The sequence below is a fragment of the Amborella trichopoda genome, chromosome 2 (genome assembly GCF_054954075.1).
Source record: "Amborella trichopoda isolate Santa Cruz 75 chromosome 2, AtrichopodaSantaCruz75HAP2 v2.0, whole genome shotgun sequence".
Lineage (NCBI taxonomy): Eukaryota > Viridiplantae > Streptophyta > Magnoliopsida > Amborellales > Amborellaceae > Amborella > Amborella trichopoda.
In genome coordinates, this window is record NC_142337.1 from 3,531,546 (window position 1) to 3,556,658 (window position 25,113).

General features: G+C 33.3%; 1 protein-coding gene across 6 annotated transcripts; it reads right to left on the reverse strand.

Moving 5' to 3' along the window:
• Positions 1–128: 128 nt before the first annotated feature.
• Positions 129–9,602, reverse strand: AAE14 (acyl-activating enzyme 14). Of its 6 annotated transcripts, none has more exons than XM_020668224.2 (10): positions 9,272–9,602; positions 8,685–8,757; positions 7,202–7,337; positions 5,702–5,788; positions 5,343–5,440; positions 4,559–4,752; positions 3,119–3,246; positions 2,504–2,865; positions 1,959–2,158; positions 129–324 (listed from the first exon to the last, which is right to left on the reverse strand). In XM_020668224.2, exons 1-10 carry the CDS (start codon positions 9,466–9,468, stop codon positions 195–197), a joined length of 1,605 nt encoding a protein of 534 aa, XP_020523883.1. In that variant the 5' UTR covers positions 9,469–9,602; the 3' UTR covers positions 129–194. The 6 variants fall into 6 exon arrangements, 5 of the variants coding, with proteins under 5 accessions (XP_020523883.1, XP_011624024.1, XP_088713560.1 ...); XM_011625722.3 differs by having other exon boundaries at positions 2,504–2,874; XR_016048859.1 differs by lacking the exon at positions 2,504–2,865.
• Between the last annotated feature and the right edge of the window lie 15,511 nt (positions 9,603–25,113).

Consider the following 25,113-nt stretch of genomic DNA (forward strand, 5'->3'; position numbering starts at 1 on the left):
TAGGCCCCTCTTTCTCTCTATCATGGTTAACTGGTCTAATTTTGCCTCTGTGGTCTATAGAGATATAACAAGGATAAAAAATAGCTTTGCAGTAGTTGTGTACGTGGTAAGTACTTTTAATTTCCCAGTTTTCTTTATTTTTTATTTACTTTTCCTGATCTTTTGATTTTTGGTGCGCACATCAAAAGAAATACTTATAAATTGCTGGTCTTTATATGCATGATGGACATGATTTGTGCTCTGACTTCATCTCTTCTCACTTTACCCGTCGAAGTTAAAGGAAAAGGTTTATTCCATACCAAGCAAATCTTTGGTATCTTGAACCTGCAGAAAGGCAATACAATTTTTGCTTAGGTTTTTTTCGAGAAACACACATAATACATATATATATATACATATAGAAAATACTATGCAATGTTTATAGGAAAAAATGAACAGTGATTTCACCTACTCACATCACCGTCAAAAATTCATTGTGTGGTCACGATTGTCTAGTAGTGTTTCATTTTATTTCTACAAATTGGAATGATATGAAATTTGGAGCGTGAATTCATAAAAAATAGGGGAATCTTTGAAAATATAAAACAAATATTTTACATGAAAAAATTGACCCAAATATCCCTGAAAATTTTTCGGGGTATTTGGTCATTTTTCCACTGATAATTTTTTTATATTTTTATTAGATGTATCTCAGTAAGATGTATATACTCTCCAAATTTCAGGTCATTCTTATTTGTAGAAAAAAAAAATGAAAAATAAAACACTACCAGACAATCGTGACTGCGCGATGAAATTTGGACGGTGATGAAGGTAGGTGAAATCACTGTTCACTTTCGCTTATAGGCGTTGGCGGAGATGAACAATGATTTCGCCTACCTTCATCACCGTCCAAAGTTCATCGTACGGTCACGATTGTCCGGTAGTATTTCATTTTTCATTTTTTTTTTCTACAAATCAGAATGATATGAAATTAGAGCGTGCGTACATCTTAGTGAGTAGTACCTAATAAAAATATAAAAAAATAATTAACGAAAACAAAATTATTCGCCTATTTTTTATGAATACACGCTCCAAATTTCAGATTATTCCAATTTGTAGAAAAAAAATGAAAAATAAAACATTACTGGACAATCGTGACCATATGACGAACTTTATACGGTGATGAAGGTAGGCGAAATCATTGTTCATTTTTGCCTATAGGTGTTTTGTAGTATCTTCCTATATAGTGATATGTAGTATCTTCCGATATAGTGATACTATATAAGAAGATATTACAAAACACCTATAGGCGAAAATGAATAGTGATTTTACCTACCCTCATCACCGTCAAAAGTTCATCGTATAGTCACGATTGTCTACTATTGTTAGCATGAAAAACTTGACCAAAATACCCTCGAAAAGTTTCGGGGGTATTTTGATTAATTTGTTTTTCATAAATTATTTTTTTATATTTTTTATTAGGTAGCCTCACTAAGATGTACACAAATTCTAAATTTCAAATCGTTCCGATTTATAAAATAAAAAATAAAAAATAAAATACTACTGGACAATCGTGACTGTGAAATGAACTTTGGATGGTGATGAGGGTAGACGAAATCACCCTTCATTTTTTACCTATAGGAGTTGGGAAACCTTTCCATATATACATATATATATATATGTGAGCCGACCTAGCTAAGCGTAAGCATAGGTCGACATATGTGACCCGTATGATGGCTTGGACCGGGCATTTCATTGCCCATTGCCCGGCCTTGTCCAAGCCAACTAGTTCGTGGCTTGACCTAGCCACATAGAGAGGATGACCTAACCCCAGCCTTGCTCTTCTATGCCACAAGGTTGGGTGCAATGCTTCGACAGGTAGACGGGGGGCCAAGCTCATCTCTGCTTGGCCTATTTTCATACTAGGAGGAGAAGAATGGATCTAAGAAATAGAGGAATTTTGGTCACTTAAATATTACCCACTGAGATTTTGCTGCTTGCAGTAGTCTCGAAGGAGCGAGCTCGACAATTGCAAAGTGGCATGAGGATCGTCACCACCCCAACTCCATTTCTCTTTAACACGAACGCATGCAATTACTGCCTCTGTGAACCGATCATCTGGAATCCCAACAACAACAACACCTGCGATCCCTGGATGCCGGGAAAGAATAGCCTCCACCTGTAGGCCCAGATCAGGCAGTCCACATTCACAGTGTGAAGGAATTTATCTTATTCATTTTCAAATTTGTTCAAAAGAAGCGGAATGTACTACAACTCCCAGAGGCATCACAACTTTTTATCCGTGTCATATTGTTATGAGAGTATGAATATTTTGATGGCTATTAGAATCAGAACAATTTACTCATCCTTAATGGTGTAAACCTACTGTAACATTAGGGTTTGTATTCTACAATGCATCATGGATTTTTCTTTTTTTTTGCTTCTGTTTCTGTTTTGGATATCTTCAAGTTTTTCACGAATTACTTTTCCACTAAGAAATATGAGTGGAGAATGTGACACTTACTTCTTGAGGAAACACATTCTCGCCTCCGGTTTTTATTCGATCTTTTTCTCGGCCTAACAACCACAAATTCCCCTTCTCATCAATCCACCCCATGTCTCCGGTGTTTAGCCAGCCACCCTTATTGGGAAAACCAGTAGAATTTTCACCCCAATACTTAGTCATAACATGAGGTCCTCTAGTAAGTATAGCACCTATCGGACAAGAATTAATGACAGCCTTTTCCCTTATCTGCAGTTCGACATGTGGGGCCGGTTTCCCGACGCATGTGCCTCCTGGCCGATTATCCGAATGGGAGATGATCGTGTATGAATCATCATTTTTTCGGAGTGGAAGGGGCATGAATGTCAGTGATGAGCTTGCTTCTGTCATACCTTATGAAAATTCAGGCCATTGGATCAAGAAAGTGATGTGGTGGAAATTATATTTGATTTTGGTACAATCAAATTATTTTTGTTTTCAATTGGCATAAATTTTATGCTATTTTTCAACTTCATATTTTGGAGAAAGAAGAAAGCTCCTTATACACTTTTCAAAATCTATACTATTCATCTCTTTAAAAAAAAGAGGAAAATAAAAAAAGATTAGAATATTGTTAGAAAGAAGATTATGTCTTACCATAAGCTGAAAGAAGCTTTGCATGTGGAAATATGTTGATGACAGCCCTGGCAATTGGATCAGAAAGTGAGCCAGCACCATTCAATATCTTCTTCACACTCTTAAACCTTCCTTCTCCCCCAGTTTTCCTGAACAAAAATTTATTAAATGATATTTAAATTATGATACTAGCCCTAGTGATACATGTTATTAAAAATAGTTTATTCCTATAATCTCCACTTTAGCTATAAAAGTAATTAAAGTTTTGTGGGTGTATGTCTTGCTCTCGTGGAGGATACTGTACAACTATTAACTCAAGTTAAAGTGCTACTTACGAGTTTAAGTTTTTATTTGAAAATTTGGGATCCACCTACTATGCCTATATTTTAAAAATAAAATTGGATTTTGAGTTCATAAATAGTTACATCCGGCCATCACATCTTAGGATGTATTTTCCCTTAGCTAGTACAGGTTGCATTTCTCCTTTTTGCTTTTATTTTATTTTTTTTATTTTTCATTTTGAGGTTGTTTGCTGGTTTGAAGAGGTTACATCCCCCAAAGGTTGGGGTCCCTACCAATACTTCTACAATGGGTAATGCTTGAGGGTATGAATTAGGGAATTGCTCTCACAAAACATGAAATCTTTTGGCTAAAATTAATGGAAATGTACATAATAAGGTCTTTCACTTTTTGAATGAAGAAGTGACAATCATTATTGATCGTTAGATGTGAAATTGGATAGCTAGGTATGCCATTGAATAGGCACAAAGTTCAAAATAAAAAAATTCTCGAATATAATGTTATGTTTTAATATGTTGGATTTTACATCCCATTGTTAAGAGTAATTGTCACCTCGTTGTACTATAAGTAAATGGTCTCATAGTATATAATCCTAGAATTAATAGATAAGCTCATTAGCATTTTCTTTTTTTTTGAGAATTCATGTTGTGATATGGTGAAACCTTGAAAATTCAGCTATTTTCCTTCTTATTATAAACTATAGGAGAAAACCATACCCCAAAATTTTCCAATTACTTAGACTATTAGAAAAATAAGGGTATTTTAGTTATTTGGAAATCATCGAGGAAAAGATGGAAAATCTACTAATTTAACACGAGGGGTGCACTTGGTTAGAGGAAGATGGTTCCCATTTGTAAAGCCCTTGAATGGAAAAACTATTTTCTTTGGTAGTTTATTAGTAGGAATTGAACCAGAGATGTAGAATTGCTAACGTCAACAGCTAAACACCCAGAAGCCTAATTCCTATGGGAAAAAGATTTTACATCACAAGTATAAAATTGATTTCCCATATTTTTGGGTTGGCTGGATGCTATGTGGGTTCCCATGGGCGGTTCAACTTTCCCATGAACCAAACATGAGAAAGTGGTGGTCCACAAAGAGATTTCTCTCCGAAAGAGGGATTTCTCACGAACCAAACATACCTTGAGAAAAGATGATTACCCCAGGAAGGAGAGTAAGTCAGCCATCATTGTGGGGACTGTGATGAAAGAGGTAACATTGTTTTGGTTGATGGCTTGGAGAACCGATTTTGCTTCAAATTTAGGGATGAAGACATGACATGCCCGTGCCATTAACATGGCCAAACCTGAGGAGATCCCACCTATGTGACACAATGGGGCAGTGTGAAGATAAACCTGCAAAAACCATCATTATATGACCCCTCTCTCTCTATATTCTATGAGGAATTAAGGGTCAGAATCTTCCCTAACTATTAGATACATATGTGATACATGACACCCTACTGATTGTGCACAATGCTAGTGAGAAATTTTCTCCAAATTTGTATAGAGAAATGGCACAAACCCCTTTAGCCATCCGATTTTATATCCGACAAGTTGCACGATTCTTGGCATTTGCATGAAAGGCAAGAGTCTCACTATGCATTCTCATGTAATAGATTGTTTGTTTTAGGGCTTGAAAATTCACCAATCTGGATCGGGAATCGTCGATTGGCGACCTCGATTGGAAATTGGCATAGGACGCTGATGTTAGAAAATTGATGATCTTGTCATGGAACTTGGTGATTCGTACCGGACAAATCACCCGATTCCCACACTTTATATCTTTATTAATTTTCCTTTTAAGTTTTTTTTAACATTTTTATAGACCTACTCTCGATCCGGAGAATTGATTGGATCGCCAATCTAGATCAGCAATTCTCCAATCCCATATGGCGGATCATCCGGTCGATTTGGGTTTCAAAAGGTCTAAAAGGAGGACTTACATCGTCCTCATTATAACCAACAATGGCAATCTTGGCTAAAGATTGGACAATCAATGCTGTATGATCAATAGCAACTCCTTTTGGCTTTCCTGTGGTTCCTGAATACAAATGATCAAATAATACAAATAGTTCATGTTAAGGATGAAACTATAGTGCATGAAGGCTAAAGAGAATATGAAAGAGGGCTAATGTTCATGATCCATCAAACTGGATAACTATATAGCAAGGGCAGTTCAGTTAGTGTTTCCTAAACTTTTTATAAGATATTTTAAATATAGAGAGAATTTGCATAAAAATGCGATTAGTTCCTAGAAGCTACACCATTCTAAGAACCATATTTAACTTTAGTTGCCAGTTACCTGATGTGAAGCAGATCAGGACAATTGACTCTGGCGCTTGGATAAAGTCGAGCTCAATTGGTTTTGGTGGTGGTGTTCTAATGGCGTCTGAAAATAACAAAGGTAAATATTCAGGTTTCCAGTAAAGCAACCAAAGGTTTCAAAGATGTCTGAGAACGAGATTGTTGTGTAAAAGTTCATAATAAAATTATTTATGTTATATTTGTGGTATAAAAAGGTCACAATTACTCTTAAATAGCTCGGGCTCAAAGTCCATGATTTTTTTAAAAAAAATTGTCAGATTTAGATCAACCGTTGTACCTATTAAATGGTCTTATTTTATACCATTCCAATTGCTATAGCTTATATTATTCCTTCATTTGATTTCTTTTGCAAACTTATATTGTTATTGTTTTCTTTATAAGTTTGAGCCTTTTCTTTCTTGATTGCCTTTAGGAAGCAAACATTTTGTGATGCATCTTCATCATTCATCATCCAGAAGCTTGCTTTTGCTTTTTCCTTTTTTTTTTTTTTTTTTTTTGAGTGGGAAGGTCCATTTCCTAATTAATTAGGTTGGACAATGTTGGACCCTCGAGGCAGGGTTTGAAAAATTGTGCACTTGGATCAGAATCATCTGATCTGACTCATAATAGGCTGGCCAATACTCTCGGATAGGCCCGAAGAGGTGAGTTGGCCGGAGTTGACAAAATTTGCATAATCCAACAGCCAACCTAAGAGAGAAAAAACAAAGACCTAGGTGAACCCCATTCCATATGCATTTGTATGTCATGACATAGCATTGTACATGACATATTTTATTAACTTCAGCATGCTTTTCCTTGCCAAAACAAATAAGGGAACTGTTAAATATATTTGCACACATATAATATCGATGTGCTTACAAAATTAAGAGTAAGCCAATAACAATGTTATAGACTAACACTTATTTTTGTTTTCAGCTAATATTTGGTATTGTTAAAGATTAATTTTCAACTATTTAATGAAAGACCAATTGGCTATGAGTCCAAGAAGGGACGACTATCATTCCCGAGATAGATTATATATTGGGAGATACCCAAAAAGTCCATTCAAACAAAAAAGGAAAAGAAAAAAGGAAAAATATTTGGATATTAAGGGATCTATTCACCTTCTAACAATATTGGCTAGTTTTCTCTAAGTTAGAAAAAATATCTAAAATTTTCCCTTTTTTTAATAAGAAAAAGTATACAAGGGGACCATTTACATGTGGTACATACAAGGTGGTCACAATTAATCTTGACCAATGTATGTGAAGTTGGGTAACTGTATTTATTCCATTGACCAAACTCAAAGTTCAAAAGAAATTTTTTTGAACTTTATGATATACCCAAACTATCAGATTTCAAATAGGATAGTTATACATAATTGTAACCACCAAATACCAAAGATATATGGTCTCATTGCTACAAATAAACCACTTTCTTGACTCTTAAAGGTCTACCTTTCCTACTTGAGCACATTGTGATATGGTAAGGCACTTACAATTGTTGTTGGTGGCCAGATTGGCATGAAATTTGATGGTTTTTTGAAACTTGGCTGCCCATGGACCACAATAATTGTCCACTACCAACATTGCTGGCTGAACAAGCTCGATGGCCGATCTCACCTCTTCCAAACTCTACATTTACATGGTGCATATTACTTACACAAAAAGATTATATGCACTTGCAGGAGCTTAGTGTATATCTACCCCTTGGGTAAAAGGAGTTAGGAGTATTTTTGGGTTGCTCCAAATATTGGAAATGTAACTTTCTCAATCAAATCACCGACCTATAAAACGTTGAGCACTATTTATCTATTTGCATGAATAAATTGCGCCCTACGATTGAATAGGATCATCAGTTTTGTAGTTTAGGTCATAGTGTTATTTTAAGAACTCGAATCTTTTCTCCCTTTCTTTTTCTTTTTTTATTTTTTATTTTATTTTTATTAAGTTTTAAAAAAGGGCAAGCTTTTTTTTGTTTTCCCTGCGGCATAAAACTTATATATTTCCCCTTATCCAACTGTCCATTCTGAAATGGAGGATTAAGATTGCCCCAATCACAATGTCATGTCTCTACACTATTTTAATTTTAATTTTTTTTAAATAAACTATTTTGACACCAAAATTTGGACATCCAATCCTCTATTAAACTTGCACTAGCGAAAAGCATAAAAAAAATATATATTTTCAATAAAATAAAATGACCAAAATACCATTGAAAGATTCAAGGAGTATTTTGGTCATTATATTTTATCGAAAAATTATTTTTAATATTTTTTATAAGTGCGTCCTAATGAAGATACGGCACGTACCAAATTTCATATTCATACAATTTGATAAAAAAACTAAAAATAAAATACTTTGAGATGTCGGATCTAAGATCAAATGGTGAGTGGTTCTCTTGATCAAAATTAGAGGGCTAGATGGTAAGAGAAGCATAAACCTTCTATGTTGTAGGGAAAGTATAGAAACCTTTCCCTTTATAAAATACTTATGACGATTTAGATCCTAAAACATAGCCCAAATTTCATATAAAGAAAATATTTATAACTTTATTTTCCTTGGGGAAGTAAGCGTATTGAGTGATCCCGTGGGAGTAGTGCTTTCACTTCTTCCTTTTTTTTACTTTTTTTTTTGAAGGAAGAAGTAATGGTTCCATATGCAAACCAATGAGGAGTGAAGTTGGTCCAATTATCGGTGGAATCTGGCTTTTTTACAAAAAAAATTGTCTTTTATTTTCTATTAAGTCAAAACTGGGTCAAACTAGATTTGCCAATGCGCCATTTGATAGTTGGGTTGGCTTGTTTGAACAGGCTTGATCATTTAGATCTAAGTATGCAAAAAGCCTTTTTAACTAAGAAAAAGTTTATATAAGAGTGAAGGCCTGAACAATCAAGTTAAAACTCACCTAAAAAATTTACTAGCCGACATTGTTTTGATGCTAAAAAACCCTCAATTCAATCGTAGACGCATATTTCTTACCCATCGATAGTTAAGAGGAGCTGCAATGGCTCCCACATAGGCAACGGCTAGCAACCACTCCAAGTAGTAATCACTGCAACCCCAAATATATATAACATAAAAGTAAATGTGAGAAAAAAACAAAAAAAAAAAACCAAAAACTCTTAAAAACCCAAACAACAAAACATGCTAACCCACCTTTTTTTCTCATTTTTCTTGATAATGATGATGAAGATAATGATAAGAACAATAATAATAATTAAAAAAACGGTAGAAGGATACGACACCTTAAAGTTGTGCCGCAAAAGGTGGCATTCCACTATTTGCGGCAGCAATTTTAGAAATTGAACTCCGCTTCTCGGCAAAACACAACCGATAGCTGGGTTTTGCCATTAGTAGAAAAAAATAAGAAAATACATTATTTTATACTTAATTTCAAAAAATAAAGGTAATCTTGCGGCCGGCTGTTTTCAGGTAGCTAGTTGCATGACTGTCCTCAATGGCAGGTAGAGGCAAGACTCGACTGTTGCTACTGTAGCATCCAAACGAGGCCTTAATGTGTGCACTCACAGAGATAGAGATAGAGAGAGAGAGGTAAAATGGGTAACCTGTTTAAGGCGGCGATGGCGACGACGTCCCCCCGTTCCAATCCCGAATCGGACAACTCTTTAGCGAGGCTGATGACACTGGTAACAAATTCGTTGCCGGTTTTTAGCCTGTTTCCGTATATTGTGACCGGAGAATCTGGCCGGATAGTTGCAATCCGGCTTAGACATTGACATATGTGGGCCTTCGAATAACCCATTTACAGAGAGAGAAACAAATTGCGGCCCAAAAGAGGGCTCTGTGTAACATGGTAGTTTTGAATGTTGGAGTGGGGGTTATCCATAGGGGATTACATTGGATAACGTTAGAGAGACAAGGACCAGACTGACTACATTTGTCTTTGAATAATGGACCGGGTTTTTATGCGGCCAAGCCCACATACCTAGAATTACTGGCCTATTGATAAATCTATTTTCGAGATGGATGAGATCATGACTATAAAAGAAAAATAAATTGAAACAACTAAAAATAATAAATCTAGTAAGAAAATATTTGGATAGTTAGTTTCTTTTGTTTTTAGATGGAACTTCTACTTGAATCCATCTTTAAGATGGATGCTTCACCATTTTTGGACCGCATAGGTAGTCATGCGTTTCCAGCCGGTATGAGACAATTTTCCTTGAATAATATCCAGCTTTTGGGAAAATGTTTTAAAACTACCCAACCTTATTTTAAAGGGTGTGGATTGTATAAGGCCGAGGCCCTAAACTATCAAAGTAAAGCACACCTTCAAATAGTGTCGAAAGATCTTTTTTCAATACTATCAATATTTGTGATGGCCTAAAAATTTATTTTCATATCTAATTATAAAATTTAAAGCTTCAAAAAAAGTGTTAATGGAGCAGATCTATAAACGCTTGAAAATCTTAAAAATTGACGGTAAAAAAATGCATGCACTATTTCTAAGACTTGAAATCTTTTTTTTTCTCATGTCTCTTCATCTTGAGGTTGAGATGATCAATTTGAAGATTTTTTAGCATTGAAACAACCTCTTCTAATGAATTTTTGAGGTGCTGCCTTAATTTGATTGTTTAAGGTCTCGCCTTTATATAAACTTTTTCCTATCATAAATACCCAAATGGATCATTTTTAATGAAATTACTACCATTTACTACCCATAATTGTTAGATGTGAGATCCGGTAGCTAGGATTGTGTTATTCACTTTGCTCAAAATGTAGTAAATTAAAATAAAATGTTTTTAAGTAGCTATAGATTCAAGGAAATATATTAAAATAACAATACATAAAAGACTTTAGTAGGCAATTGCCCGATGTGATTATCGGAAGTCAAAATCACACCCTAACCATTAGATGTAAAATTGAGTGGTTAGGAATATACAATTGACTGTGCCTAAATCTTAAAAATCAGAATAAAGTACTTTATCATAATTGTATTTTCTAAGAAACATATTTAAATAATAGAAAGAAAAAGAATTTAGTAGCCGTTTGCTTACATCAATTGTAGCAACTTACACTGGATCTTGGAGAAAGTCAAAACTCTTAATAACTTTTGTGGTGGTGTTTTAAAATCCAAAAATAACATTTTTTAGATATTTTAATTTCTACTATAACATCCATCCACTTCAAATATAGGAAGCCTTTGAACATGATCAATAATACAATCTCAGCCATTCACATCTCAAACACATCTTGCACTTCGGGCTAATTGTGACTTTTCTATACCACATATAAACAGTCTTATTGTATACTTTTCCTAGTTTTAAATACGCATAATCGATTATATTGGAGGAAAATAACATGTCCTTTGTTGTCTCTGAGCTAAGAATGTGATTACACTATTTGGAAGTATAAGTGAAGTGGACAGGTATAACTGGAGTTTTATGTAATCGCCGAAACCGGAGGGCAATTTCATAGGACAGCTGTGAGAGCAACTTTACTCTATAGGGTATAGTATTGGGTGGTCGAGAAACAATAAACCCACATAATGAGTATAGCTGATATGAGGTTGTTGAGATAGATTAGTGGAAAAACAAGAAGAGATAAAATTCAAAATGAATACATTCCGGAGAATTTAAGTATGCCACCAATAGATGAAGAGATGAGAGAAATTAGACTAAGATGGGGCTGACCATGTGTGGTGCAGACCCAATACAACACTTGTTAGAAGGAACGAGTTAGTACAAGTGAAATATTAAAAAAAGACATGGTTGAAAGTAGTGAGAAATGATATGGAGACTTATAGCCTCACTGAGGATATCACTCTTGATAGAACAGAATGGCGGACCAGGATTTGATTATGAATTCGAATGAAAAAAAGGCCCATTAAAAAAATATTGATGGGAGATAAAGAGATATTTTTTTAAAACAAAGGCAGGCCAAAGCTTCATAAAAGATTTATGGGCTCGGCTGGGCCTGGGCCAAGCCTAGGAAATATTTTCGGCTAGTCCAGGCCAGACTGGAAATAGTTCCAGCTTTTCTCGAGCCAAACCGGGCGCGGCTAGTGGCAACCCTCCAAACAAATTTATTCCAATTGAGGTTGGACCAGAATAGCCCTCTCATAAGTTATATTAAAAAAATTAGAAACCTCTAGAAAGCATCAACACTCTCCCTTCAACTCTATGACACCCCTGATAAACATTTATGCCATCTAGAACTGGTAAAAGAATTTTATATATCTATTACTCTTAAAGAAAGGTAACTGCAGCTAATTAAGGGACGCTATAAGATTAAATATCGATCATCCACACTGATGGACATCACTTCTAAAGAACTCTAAGCTCAAAAAAATAAATGAAAATAATCTACGTGGGGCTGGTAATGGGCTAGGGGCACACCTATTGGGAAGACAAACTTGGTAATACCCGATCAACAAGAATAACGGAACAAAACAATTCTTCTCTTCTTGAGTGAACCTAATAAGAAGTAATCAAGTAGAGACCAATATATCAAATACATTAAAGACAATTATTAAGCTCTTAAATCAGTAACCACATGCACCACAAACACACATATAGATACCACCAATTTTTTATGTGGAAATCCTCCCCAAAGTGAGGAGTAAAAACCAAGGGATTGTAGTTCATTCAAAGCTTCCACTATCACCAAATAATAAGAATACACAAGAGTCTTCTGTAATTAAAACTAGAGGCATACAACAATGCTAATCATCAAGAACAATATATTCTTGGCAAATATCATAAACAAGATGAACTCCAAAAAAGAGAAAATTGAAAAGACGTCACCAAAACAGAGGCAGCAAAGACGGCTCTGCAGAACTGAGTTATAAAGGACTCCAAATGTCAATCACACCGTTCAGAATGAAGAACCATGTGTTTTGAACTTGCTATCAAAATTTCAGCTCAATCGAACCATGAATGGCCATCTGATGGAGCTCTTGATGATGACTGCATAGTACCTCCAAAAATCTAGAATTTTCTCCTTTCCTTCTTTCTTAAATCTCACATCTTGAGACCAAATGAGGAAAAATACTCATTTAAAATATAATGAGTAAAATGATTAAAATGCCCTTACTCCATATGCGATTTAATTCATATGGGCTTCACCCAAAAAAAGATGAACTTTGAGCCAGCATCCACATAGAGGGAAACCTAGCCCAACAACACCAGCTTAATCGGCCTATTCAGAACTACCCAGGCCTTGGCCACTAAATTTGGCCCCAAGGATAGGCCCAAGCATGAAATCTAGTCTCAGGGCCTAATCCAGGGCACCTAGCCCAAGAGTAGGACTTACCTAGGGCCACTTTGGCCCAACCAGGGCAGGAATAGGCTTGGTCTAGCCCTCTAAGGTCCCTGGCTGGGCGTGGGCCAGCCCTAGCCCGCCCAGGCCCGACATGTTCCACCCTTTGAATATATGGTGACAAAATCCGGAAAAAGCCAGTAACATAGAAAATAATGGTGGCAGATCGAATGCGTAAAAGTACTATTGCCACCATTTTTTTTTAGTTGGTACAAAAAAATATTTGAAGAGTACACTCTTGAAAAGGAAAAGTGTAGACCATTTACTTTTAATACAAATAGTCCCTTGTCCATCAGATTTCAAATCGAGTGATTGTGAGTGTGTCATTGAATAAACTCAAAATTTTAAAAAAAAATTTCTTGAAATTTGTAGCTTTCCATGCTTTCCAATTTAACATCTAATAGCTAGTAACAATAGTGATCTCCTTGTAACAAAGATAAATAATATCATATTATGCATTTACAAATGAAAATATTGAATTGGAGATGCTTTAATGCTTAATCATATGTGCAAAGCACATCTGTCTTACTAGACTGATGCACGTGGTAATTCTGTTATTCTTAATTTGAAGCATGAAAAGAGGAAGTTTGGTCCACTCCACCTAACTTTGAGTGAGACCCTTTCCTGCCTCTTTACATGAAAATAGTCATTTCTATCTCGTTCAGTGAAAATAATCCAAGTACATCTTCAATATAAGGAACATTGGGTGGGAAAATAAAAAAAAAGAGGACACAATTATTTTTAGTCATTAGATGTAAAATCCAATAGATTGAAATGTATCGTAGAATTCGAAAAATTTTATTTTAGACTTTGTGTTTAATCAAATGTTACATTCTCAGCCACTCGATTTCACTTCTAATGGTCATTAATAACTATGACCTTCTTGTATCAAAACAAAAATGGTCACACTAAATACATATCAAAGAAAAAAATAGTGATATACAATACACTGGCCAAAATCAACTAGGTCATGCGCTAATGCCACCCATTTTTAACTCCACCCAATTTAGGTCTACTCGTTATAATCCATAACTTTTATCCAAAAAAAAAAGAGAAAAAGTGGTGAGCTAAAGGGCGTAGATGCCACAACGTAATGTCTAGAATTTCATTCTCATTAATTACCGAAATGACATTTAATTAAAAAAATAAAAGGTGTGGACCTCTCCAACAAACCGCGTGAGATTGCCAGTCCCTGTCCCCCCTGCCCCTTGCCTGTGATCTTTAACGGGGTTCCCACTTTTTCCCACGAATAGAAGAGGAAGAGAGACCAAAACAAAGAGAGCCGTCCCTCTTCACTTCAACTGTAGGGTTGTGGTGATCTTGCAAGACCACTTTATAGGCATGGTTAGGCACACAACCTACATAGTGTAACACAGTGGTTTAAAAAGCGGATTGGTGACCCAGATTGGGAACCTCAAAAATCCATCTGAATCGGTGAATCGGCGATCAAGATTGGGAATCGGCCGAATCGGCCGGATTAAGCCTTAAAAAAAATCCGAAAAAACATTTAAAATTTCTTATAAATGTTGTTTTTTTAGGAATTCAATAAGAAATAGAGATACTCCATTAAGAATTTTCATTTATTTGCATGAATATGCGAATATTGATATGTTCTTTCCCTGAATGAACTACTATTTACCATTTAATTTACATCACAAAAAAGGATAAACATAGAATTATCATGGATTAAGTATATCATCCTACATGGATTACAATAACGCATACAATTCGTAATAGACGATCTAAAAATAAAATGACAGACGACGTCGTTCTTCATCTTGGTCACACTAGTGCCATTGATTGAATTCGCGTGACAATTCATTGACTTGTTCTAAAAACGAATCAACCAAATTAGTGAGCACCTGACTATACTCAAACATGGCTACAACCAGTGGTTTAAAAAACGGATAGGTGACTCGGATCGGGCATCCCAAAAACCAATCCGGATCGGCGGATCTGTAAATCGACGAGAATCGAGCCGAATAGCTCGGATTAAGCCTTAAAAAAATTCAAAAAAAGTATTAAAATTCATTATAAATGTTGTTTTTTAGGAATCCAATAAGAAATGGGGGTACTACATTATTAACTTTCATTGTTTTCATCAATTTATGAAAATTGAGATGTTCTTTCCCTGTATGAACTTATGTTGACCATTAAATTTACATCACACAAAAGATATTATAGAATTATCATGGATTAATTATATAATCATATATGGACTACAATAAAGAGTTGACTAAATCGATGAAAATTTGGCTACTAAAATCTCAAATTGGCGGAAAACCCTAATCCGCTAAAAAAACCCAAATTATTACAATCTAACTAACTATAATATTATATACCAACAATATTTTATAATTATTTTATTATATAAATAATAACAAGTCCAAAATATTTTATAATATCATCTAATTTAAAATGTATTATTGACAACTGTAAGAAAAATAGTACACTACATGTTTTATAATAAAAAAAGTAATAAATAAAATAAAAGATTTGGTTATCAATATAGAAATAATAAGAATGCGTATTAATTTTTTTTAATTTTTTAGGTTTTTAAAATAAATTAGTAAAAAAGATTGTTAGCAGAAAGAGATATTTCAAATGGCCTCATTGTATGAATCCTATCTTCAAAATAATATTACTAAATTTATATTAAAGATCACCATGTTATAAAAATAAAAAATATAATTACACCATTTATTCGTAGGTTGTATTAAGAAATGCCTTTTTTTTTTTTGACAAGAAATACTTATTGTGTTATCTTTTATTTTTTTTTACAAGAAAAATATGATACTTGTTGATTATCTTTTTTTTTTTTCTTACAAAAGAAGAAGACGTTGTACTACATTTTTTTTTGCTTGTTGTATTACTTTTAATTTTTTTTACAAAAAAAATAAAAAATGATACTGCCAAAGTACATTTTATTTTTTTATGCCTTTTGTTTTATTTTTTTGCAAGAAATACTTGTTATATTACCTTATATTTTTTTTACAAGAAAAATAAAAAAATGTTGTATTATATTTTTATCTTTATCTTGAAAAACCTTTTTTTTTTTTTTTTTCTATTTTTTTACAACGGTATTTTCTACCTTTGTTTATTTTTGTTGTCAATTTTATTTTTTATGCCTTTTGTTTTATTTTTTTGAAATAAATACTTATTATATTACCTTGTATTTTTTTTACAAGAAAAATAAAAAAATGTTGTATTATATTTTTATCTTTATCTTGAAAAGCTTTTTATTTTTAATTTTTTAAGCTTTTTTTACAACAAGAAAAGCTTTTTATTCATTATCTTGAAAAGCTTTTTATTTTTTATCTTTATCTCTATTTTTTATCTTTATCTTAAAAAAATGTTGTATTATACAACGATGATGCGCGGGGTTCGAACTCATGACGCCAACTGAAAATTCAAGGTTGTCAACCAACACCACCACATCACCTGATGTGATTCATTAGCTTCTATAATATAATACATATTCAATCATCTTGCTTGAATGATTTTTTGTGGGAATTATCCCACATCGAAGGATGAGCGACCCTTTATTCTCTATAAAGTGTTGTGTATTAGTCAATTAGCTGCGTGTGTAGAAAAGCGAGGGGGCCATACGAGTGAGGTGAATTGCGGTGTGGAGGATTTTAAGGTGCCACGTGTTGCTCTTGTGAGGCGGGCACATGTAAACCCAAAAATATTCGTTGAGACTCGCGATTCACTATTGGGAATCGCCTGGTTCTCTTTGAACACGGGCGATTCCCGATTTTTTCGTGGAACCGGCTCGGTAGCCGATGATTCCCGAGTTGAGCCTGTAGGGAATCGCCCGTTTCTCTCTGAACACGGGCGATTCCCAATTTTTTCGTGGAACCGACTCGGTAGTCGACGATTCTCGAGTCGAACCGGGCGAGTCTAGCCGATTATTCCCTAGTCGAACCGGTAGGGAATCGCTCGTTTCTCTTTGGACACGAGCTATTCCCGATTTTTTCGTGGAACCGACTCGGTAGCCGACGATTCCCGAGTTGAACCGGACGAGTCCGGCTCGACTCGACGAGTTTTCAAACCCTGGCTACAACTCAATTATCAAGAATATATATACAATTTATATATCAATATACACTTTTTGCATTAAAAATTTAATAATAAAATTGAAAAATGCAAGATAATATAATTATCATACATGCCACGATTTTTTTACAATGAAATTCACTTTAATTCCTCATGATAATACAATTTAACAACATGTATTTTTTGCATTAAAAATTTTAAAAATTAAAAATACATTTTTAATGTAAAACTGCATTAAAAATATAATACAGTTTAACAACATGTATTTGTTAATATATTTTTTTGCATTAACAACAAATTAAAATTTACAGTTTTGTATTAAAAATATAATAACATGTATTTTTTTGCATAAATAATCTATCAACATGCAATTTTTTGCAGTAAAAATTTAATACTAAAAATTAAAAATACTGTTTAATTCCTCATGATAATCAAAACTGGGTCACGATTTTCACAATTTTTCGAAAAATCACGTTTTTTCAAAAAAATTGATCATGGATTATTTTTAAAAAACCGTAGTTCTTCACAGACCCACCTAACATCAGTCATTCCAACTAAAAAATCAGCTTCAAATCGAATAAATTACATCAAATTGAATACATGTTTTGATAAACAACACTGTAAGGAATCAAAGCCCTATAATATTAACACATTATTATCAAAAAATGAAATAAAATTGATTGAATCGAAGAAAACAAAAAAAAGCAGTTCTTCACAGACATCAGTCATTCAATCTCAAAAATCAAACTCAAATTGAATAAATCATATCAAATTGAATACATGTGATGATAAACAACCCTATAAGGAATCAAAACCCTATAAATTGAACATATTATTTGTAAAATATTAAGTAAAATTGATAAAAGGGTGGAAAAAAAAAAAAAACCACAATCCATTTTTTCTTCACAGACATCAGTCTTTTTCTCAAAAATCAAGTTCGAATTGAATAAATAAAATCAAATTGAATATATGTGATAATAAACAACACTATAAGGAATCAAAACCCTATAAATTTAACACATTACTTGCAAAATATTGAGTAAATTTGATGGAATGATGGAAAAAAAAAAAAAAAAACGAAGTTCGTACTTATTTTTCGTACACCCGTGGCTTCAAATTTAAATTTGATATGTAATCGTTCAAAATACTCACAAATTATGAACAAAAACTTCTGAACAACACTCTTACGATCAATAACCCTCAGATTTTACAAAAAATGATGCCCTCTTTTGCTTGAAATCAGAAAAATGGCGGAACCCTAAAACTCACGCTTCGTTCTTCACATATCCAAATTTTTGTGATCAAAATCGGTGATTTTTACTACCTTTTATTGATTGAAATGGTTGAAAATTTTAAATTAAAGCTTGCAAGATTTGATTATAAAGCTCAAAAATATGAAAAATGATAAGAAAATGACAAAAAACCATGACAATCGTGAAGATTACTGTGCAGCCCGTGTTCTTGGGCGAGTCACTGTTGAGAACCGGCCCGACTCGACGATTCACTTTTGGGAATCACTCGGTTCTCTCTAGACACAGGCGATTTTCGATATTGCTGTAGAAGCGACACACTCGTACCGTTTCTCGAGTTGAACCGGGCGAGTCCTATTCGACTCGCCAAGTTTTCAAACCCCGATGTAAGGTATTTTCTTATTCTAATAATTCAAAAGTATGACCATATTTGTCATTCTGAATTATCTTGTCTGGTAGTCCATTTGGGGGATGATGAGATAATTATTTTTCTAATTTTTGTCAAGGTCAATCAAAGATGATTTGAAAGTTAGGAATGGGCATTGCCTTGGTGGTCAGCGTGATGGAGATAATCGGATAATTTTTCTTTTAATTGTTGACAAGGTCACTCGAAGATGATATGACACTTAAGAATACAGACTTAGCCTATAAGGTCCGTACAAGGAAAATTACAGCATTAATGAAGAGTTCCATTGCTACACGATAATATGTCAAAAGAAAAAATAAAAAATCGATTTAAAAAATATCCTCGTTTATCATTTTTTGGCCATTGATTATCATTTCACAATATTAAAAAGAGTTGTGAATGGTGGATTTATTAATTTTATAGCCTATCTTTTTTAAAAAAGTTATTTTTATAAGACAATTTTGTAAATATTACTATAAGATAAAAGGTAGTTTTGTCATCTCTATAAGAATATTATTATAAAACAAAGGATATTTTTGTCATCTCCATAAGGGGTAAAGATGAAATTTTACCTTAAGGCAATGACACTTTACAAACAAAATTCGAGGACACTAACTTCCAAAATATCATTAAATTTTTGTAAAAATTTCAAATTTGCTCATACTTAATGAGCAAACTTTTGTATTTTGAGATTGTTTACTCTAAACAAACCCATATATATATATATATATATATATATATATATATATATTCTAAAAACATATCATACTATAATATATTACACTATATGCCACAAGTGTGCCACGAAGGCAATCAAATTGGATACTTGCACCATCATAGAGCTTTGTGAATAAGTTTATATAAGGATGCAACCTTATAATGTAGAACTCCAAATGCACTTCAAATATCCATCGAAAAAGGTAGTTTTAATGTCGAAAAACCCTTTGATTGATCATCTTGACATTAAGATGTATGACCATAAAAAATAAAAAAATTCTACATCTTAATAAAAAGATTCTAAATCTTATAAATAATACATTTTACAACATGTTATCTGTACCATCCATTTTCAATAGTTTCATATGTTTATAGATCTATTTGATTTTAACTATTTTTAAATTTAAAATTTTATAATTAAATATGAAAAAAAAATTTAAAATAATTTTAAAATATTTTACATCAAAATTATATACCATAATAAAATTTGAAAGTACACTTTACCTCTTCAATTACGGATGCATCCGTACACCAAATGCGTCCGTACGCTGATAGGTGGGAAAAGATGGATAATGGAGTTGGGGCATTAATGGTTAGAGGGTGTGGATGTGTCAACCTAAAGTCCCACTCTCTATTTCCACTTTAACGCATAAAAAATTAAAAAAAATAATAAAATTGGATGACAAAAGGTGGGTTAAAAAACCCACCTAGACTATTTATTATACTCGAGCCTTATAACATTCAAAAAATATACTCTGAACCTTCTAAAGTAACACGGTATCTCTTTGTAAATTTGCAACCATGGACCATCAAACTGCAAACCAAAAAGTTTCCACAAAACTTTTGATTTTTACGTGGCCTTCATGCCTTTCAGGTACATAAATGAGTTCGCTAAATGGAATCTTAGCCGTCCACGCTCTACAAAAGAACGGTTGATAATTGATATGAATCATTGCTTGTGAAGAGCCATCCATATATGGTTGAGAATAATCATATTGCTTGTCAAATGAAAAAAAATCCTTTATTATTATTATTTTTCATTGCTATTGTGTACTGTCCTTTCCATAAACCCCCACATAAAATCATCTGTCTCCACTTATATTTAGGGGATTGTCTGTAAAGCACTGTTCAAAACAACAGATCGGGCGGACTAGTCGGTCCAGGCCTGATCCGATTAGTGCAACCGATTTCAACTAGATAGGTCGGTTAGTGTCTTGATTTTTTTTGAAAATATAATTTTGGTAAAAAATATAAAAAAATCCCAAAAAAATTGTAAATAATGTTTAAAATTTACATGTATTGTTTTTTTTTATGTTGTCACATAAAAAAATAAAAAGATAAATATTATAAGCATAATTGGGTTTTGAAGAAAATGATTAGGCACCTGAAGAAATACTTCTTCAATGACCAATATATAATAAAAATATATTAATATTATATATTATATATAATATGTAATCAATATATACTATATAATATAAATTATATTAATAAAATAAAAGTAAAAATAAAAATAAAAAATATAATATATAATATGATATGATATAATATAATATTATAAAATATTATAATACTCAAGGCTGTGCTTGTTTTTTTGGGTATTTTGGAATTCAACTAAAAGTGTAGGTAAAATATAAAATTGTTCGTCTCTATGGCAATTTTGATAAATTTCCATCTCTCTCTCTCATATATGTATCTATGTGTATATCTATGTGCCCCTCAGGGGTTGGTGGTGTAATTATTAGATTGAAGATCAAATCAAATGAACAACGAATAAATTTTATATCCCCCGAGTTGAGAGACCTACAGGCTTGGGACCCTGTCGGGCCACCTGACCAACTCTGATGCGTCTGAGTTTACTTGCCCAAAGCGGCAAACCCTACAGCTAGCAAATAAAAAATTTATAATAATATATAAAGTTTTAAGTAGGGAAATAAAAGAAGGAGAATTGTTTCATGCAGGCTGGATTGCATTTCTACAATATGTGGTCCACAAGTATGAAGCATCCATCTCAAAGATGGATGCAAATAGGTAGTCCATCTAAAAATAAGTGTAACTAACAGTCCAAGTGTTTTATTAATATAATTACTATTTCTATGCTCTTTTTTTTATCATATTCATGATCTCCATAAAAAATTATGATCAAATTGTATTTAAAAAATATATTTATTGCCAAGCCTACATTTCTACAATATGCAGGTTGGCATTATAGAAACCGTGTCCATAGAAGAATAGAAAAAAGAAGAAGAAATATATATATATATATATCGTAAAAAAGCTTTTGTAAGCCAATGAACTCATAAGAAAAAATGAGCCCAATGGCTCAGATTGAATCTGGGCCGATCTAACAATCACGGGTGTTCGATAGTGTTTGAATTTTAATTTTAATTTTTACATATCTAAATCACTTGAAATTTTAGACGTGTGTTGATAAAAAATAGGTGAATATTTAAAAAATATTAAAAAAAATATTTTCAATGAAAAAAATAACCAAAATACCCCTATAAATTTTTGGGGGTATTTTGGTTATTTTTAATTTTGTGGATTATTTTTTTTTATATTTTTATTAAGTGCGGTTTGATGAGAAGAATATTTATCTAAAGTTTCAAGTGATTTAGATTTGTAAAAACAAATTAAAAATTCAAACACTTTCAGTCGTCAGATCGGCCCAGATTCAATCTGGATCATTGGGCTTATACTATTCTGTGAGCTAGTGGGCTCACCCTATATATATATATATATATATATATATATATATAATGTTATAAGGACAACTTTGCATACTTTGCACTTTGACAATGCACTTATCGGCCGATTTTTAGAACAAATCGTTAATTAGTCGGCCGATTAGTGCACTAAAAAAAATTCCTGGATAGATAACCGTTGGAATCAGGCTAGATCGGGATTGGCCAGTGACCGATCCCAAGTTAGTCGACCGATGTTTTAAAAATTGACCGATTTTTAAATACTGTATACAGAGACTTTTTATTTTTTTGTACATGAGGTCACAATCATTCTTATATCTTAAGTTTCAAAATAGATAGTTTAAGAGTATCATTAAATAGACACAAACTTCCAAAAAAGAAATTCTCATAGACTTCGTGATACATCTCAATCCATCCAATTAGACATATAATGAGTGGGAATGATTGTGACATCCATGAACAAAAGATAAATATTTTTTTTATAGAAAATCCCTATATTTAATGTGTATACCATGATATCATTGTAACAAAAAAAATGAGGCAAATGACATGTTTAGAAGGATTTTATCCTTCGACAATTTGTGGATCCATTTGATCACCGGATGAAAGAACGAAGAAGGAATTTTGAGTACCTAATACCTAGATCTGATTGTCCAAAGATTGGATGATCTGTGTGCAATCAAAAGAGTATGATTTTTTTTTTTCCCTCAGTATAATCCAGAATGCATGTTCAAGTATTCTTTTCTGTCTTTTTTTCTTTAGGTTTGTCGCTAGGTTGAGTACAGCACATCTTCAAAATTCGAGGTCGGCTTCGCCTGAAAGACGAAACGAACAATTTGCTCCCACGAGGGAGCATAGTATCAATGCATTCCACCAGTGTCATGACAGGCAGGCAGATGATAAATGGTGCTAAAAAAAAAAAACAGTGAAATTAATACCCACAACCAAAACTTTGCACCAAGAATGAACCAAGGGGGCCTACTCTTTTTATTTACTTCCAAAAGATGCCTATTTCCACACAAACAAAAGGCCTATGCATGCACAATATGAACCAAACTGGCCTACTCTTTGTTCAATGTGAAAAAGATGCACATTTCCAAACAAAAAGATATATACAAGATGGTAAGGACTTCAAAACATGTAGAAAACAATAGCACCACACTTTACTAATTTCATGTCTCATGTACAAATTTGATGATTTCATTTAATAGATAGCTACCTCCATTGACTCTTGTTGTGGAAGTTGGTTTGCCACGAGAGAAGAGAGGCCCTCAAAAGCTGAGACACCCTTGTCTTTGTCTCTAATGACCCATAACTTGCTTTGTTTTCCATTCTTGCTCCCTTGAGCAAGACCTTTTATAGAAGCATTTTTTTTATGTGAAATTTTGGAACTTATTTTATTTTATTTTTGTTAAGAAATCTACTAAAAATTACTAAATGAGTATTTTTAAAAGACAAGTTAAAAGACTTTGAGTTCTTAAATACTTAGATCTAACTATCTTGAAATTGGGTAATCTATATAATTATTTGACAAATAGAGTGCGGGTTTTCTTTTTTTATTTCAGATTGACTGATAGGTTGAGGATGTTACAACCCCAAATTTTGAGGTCATGAAAAGTACTCTCAGATAGAGTTATATTAGAGAGAGCAAATGTATGATATGCTTCCAGGGCCTCTTTCATGTAGCTTCCAATAATGGGTTACATTGCACTTTGTGTGTATGGTTTGCATATATATTGCATTTTATGCATATGGTAGGTATAATATGTCAATATGCATAGGGTCATTCACTCTCTCGCCTTCATAATATCATCGTTATAAAGTCTTTTTCTAACTAATTAGGATCAGCTACATGAATCATGGTCCACCATTATGTTCTTTTATTCTCGATATATTACACATAAAATTTCCTTACCTCATCATCATACGTTCAATTTTATTTTTTTGTTTTATTGCATGAGGGAAATTTTACGGCATGTTTGTTTGGTTGAAGTTTTGGCTTCAGAAATATCAAAATCTTTTAGCTCCATTGTTGGGAGAGTGGGAGGCATGAAAGGTGTGGCTTGTATTTTATAATTCCAAAAAATAGAGGAGAAAATTGAAACTGCCTCTGTCATACCCCCTATTGAGCGACAGGTTTAGGGGTTTCGGCTTTCAAAGTCGAAAATTTTGCCAAACAAACATGCCCTTGAAGTTTAAGCACAAAATGAATATTCTAAGCCATCGTCTTTGCTCTTTTATTGAAGAAAAACGTTTATATAAGGTGTCAACCTTATACCTATGAGTAAGGTGCACCTAAAAAACCTACTAGAGAAGGTTATTTCTATGCTGGAAAATCCTCAAATCGATCATCTCGACCTCAAGAATCATAGATATGAAAAAAATGGGATTTTTAGTCCTAAAAATAGTTTATCTTCTAACACATTATTTGGACAGTTTATTTTCAAGATTTTTCAATATTTGATCGTCACCATTTCTAGAACTTTAAGTTTCATAATTGAAGGTAACAATAGATTTTCATATCATAGCAAGGTTTTGCACCATCGAAGTGCAATTTCGGCCTAGTTTTGATGTGCACCTTACTCCAATATTATAAGGTTGGCACCTTATACAACACTCACCCTTTATTGAAAGCTCAATGCCATTGCAAATATTAGGTCATTACGAGAGAAGTTCAGGGTGTTCTAGTGGCCACATAGTGATGTGTGCACCACCCACGTTGTTGGGATGGCACCACTCTCCATAAATGGATGTATTTTTTCTTTTTTTTGGAAAATATTCTAATAGTGGCAAAGCCTGTCTTATACATGAACTGGAACGGTATAATATGTGTTAGGTGAAAGAGAACCAAAAAGAGGTAGACCCTTAATAATGAGGGGTGTCTAGTGTCTATCACACAAGATAGGGCCGCGGTCACCATTCAAACCACCCATGGGGGCTCACCACATACATATAAGATCCCATAGGCGCGCACCTTCACTATCATTAGC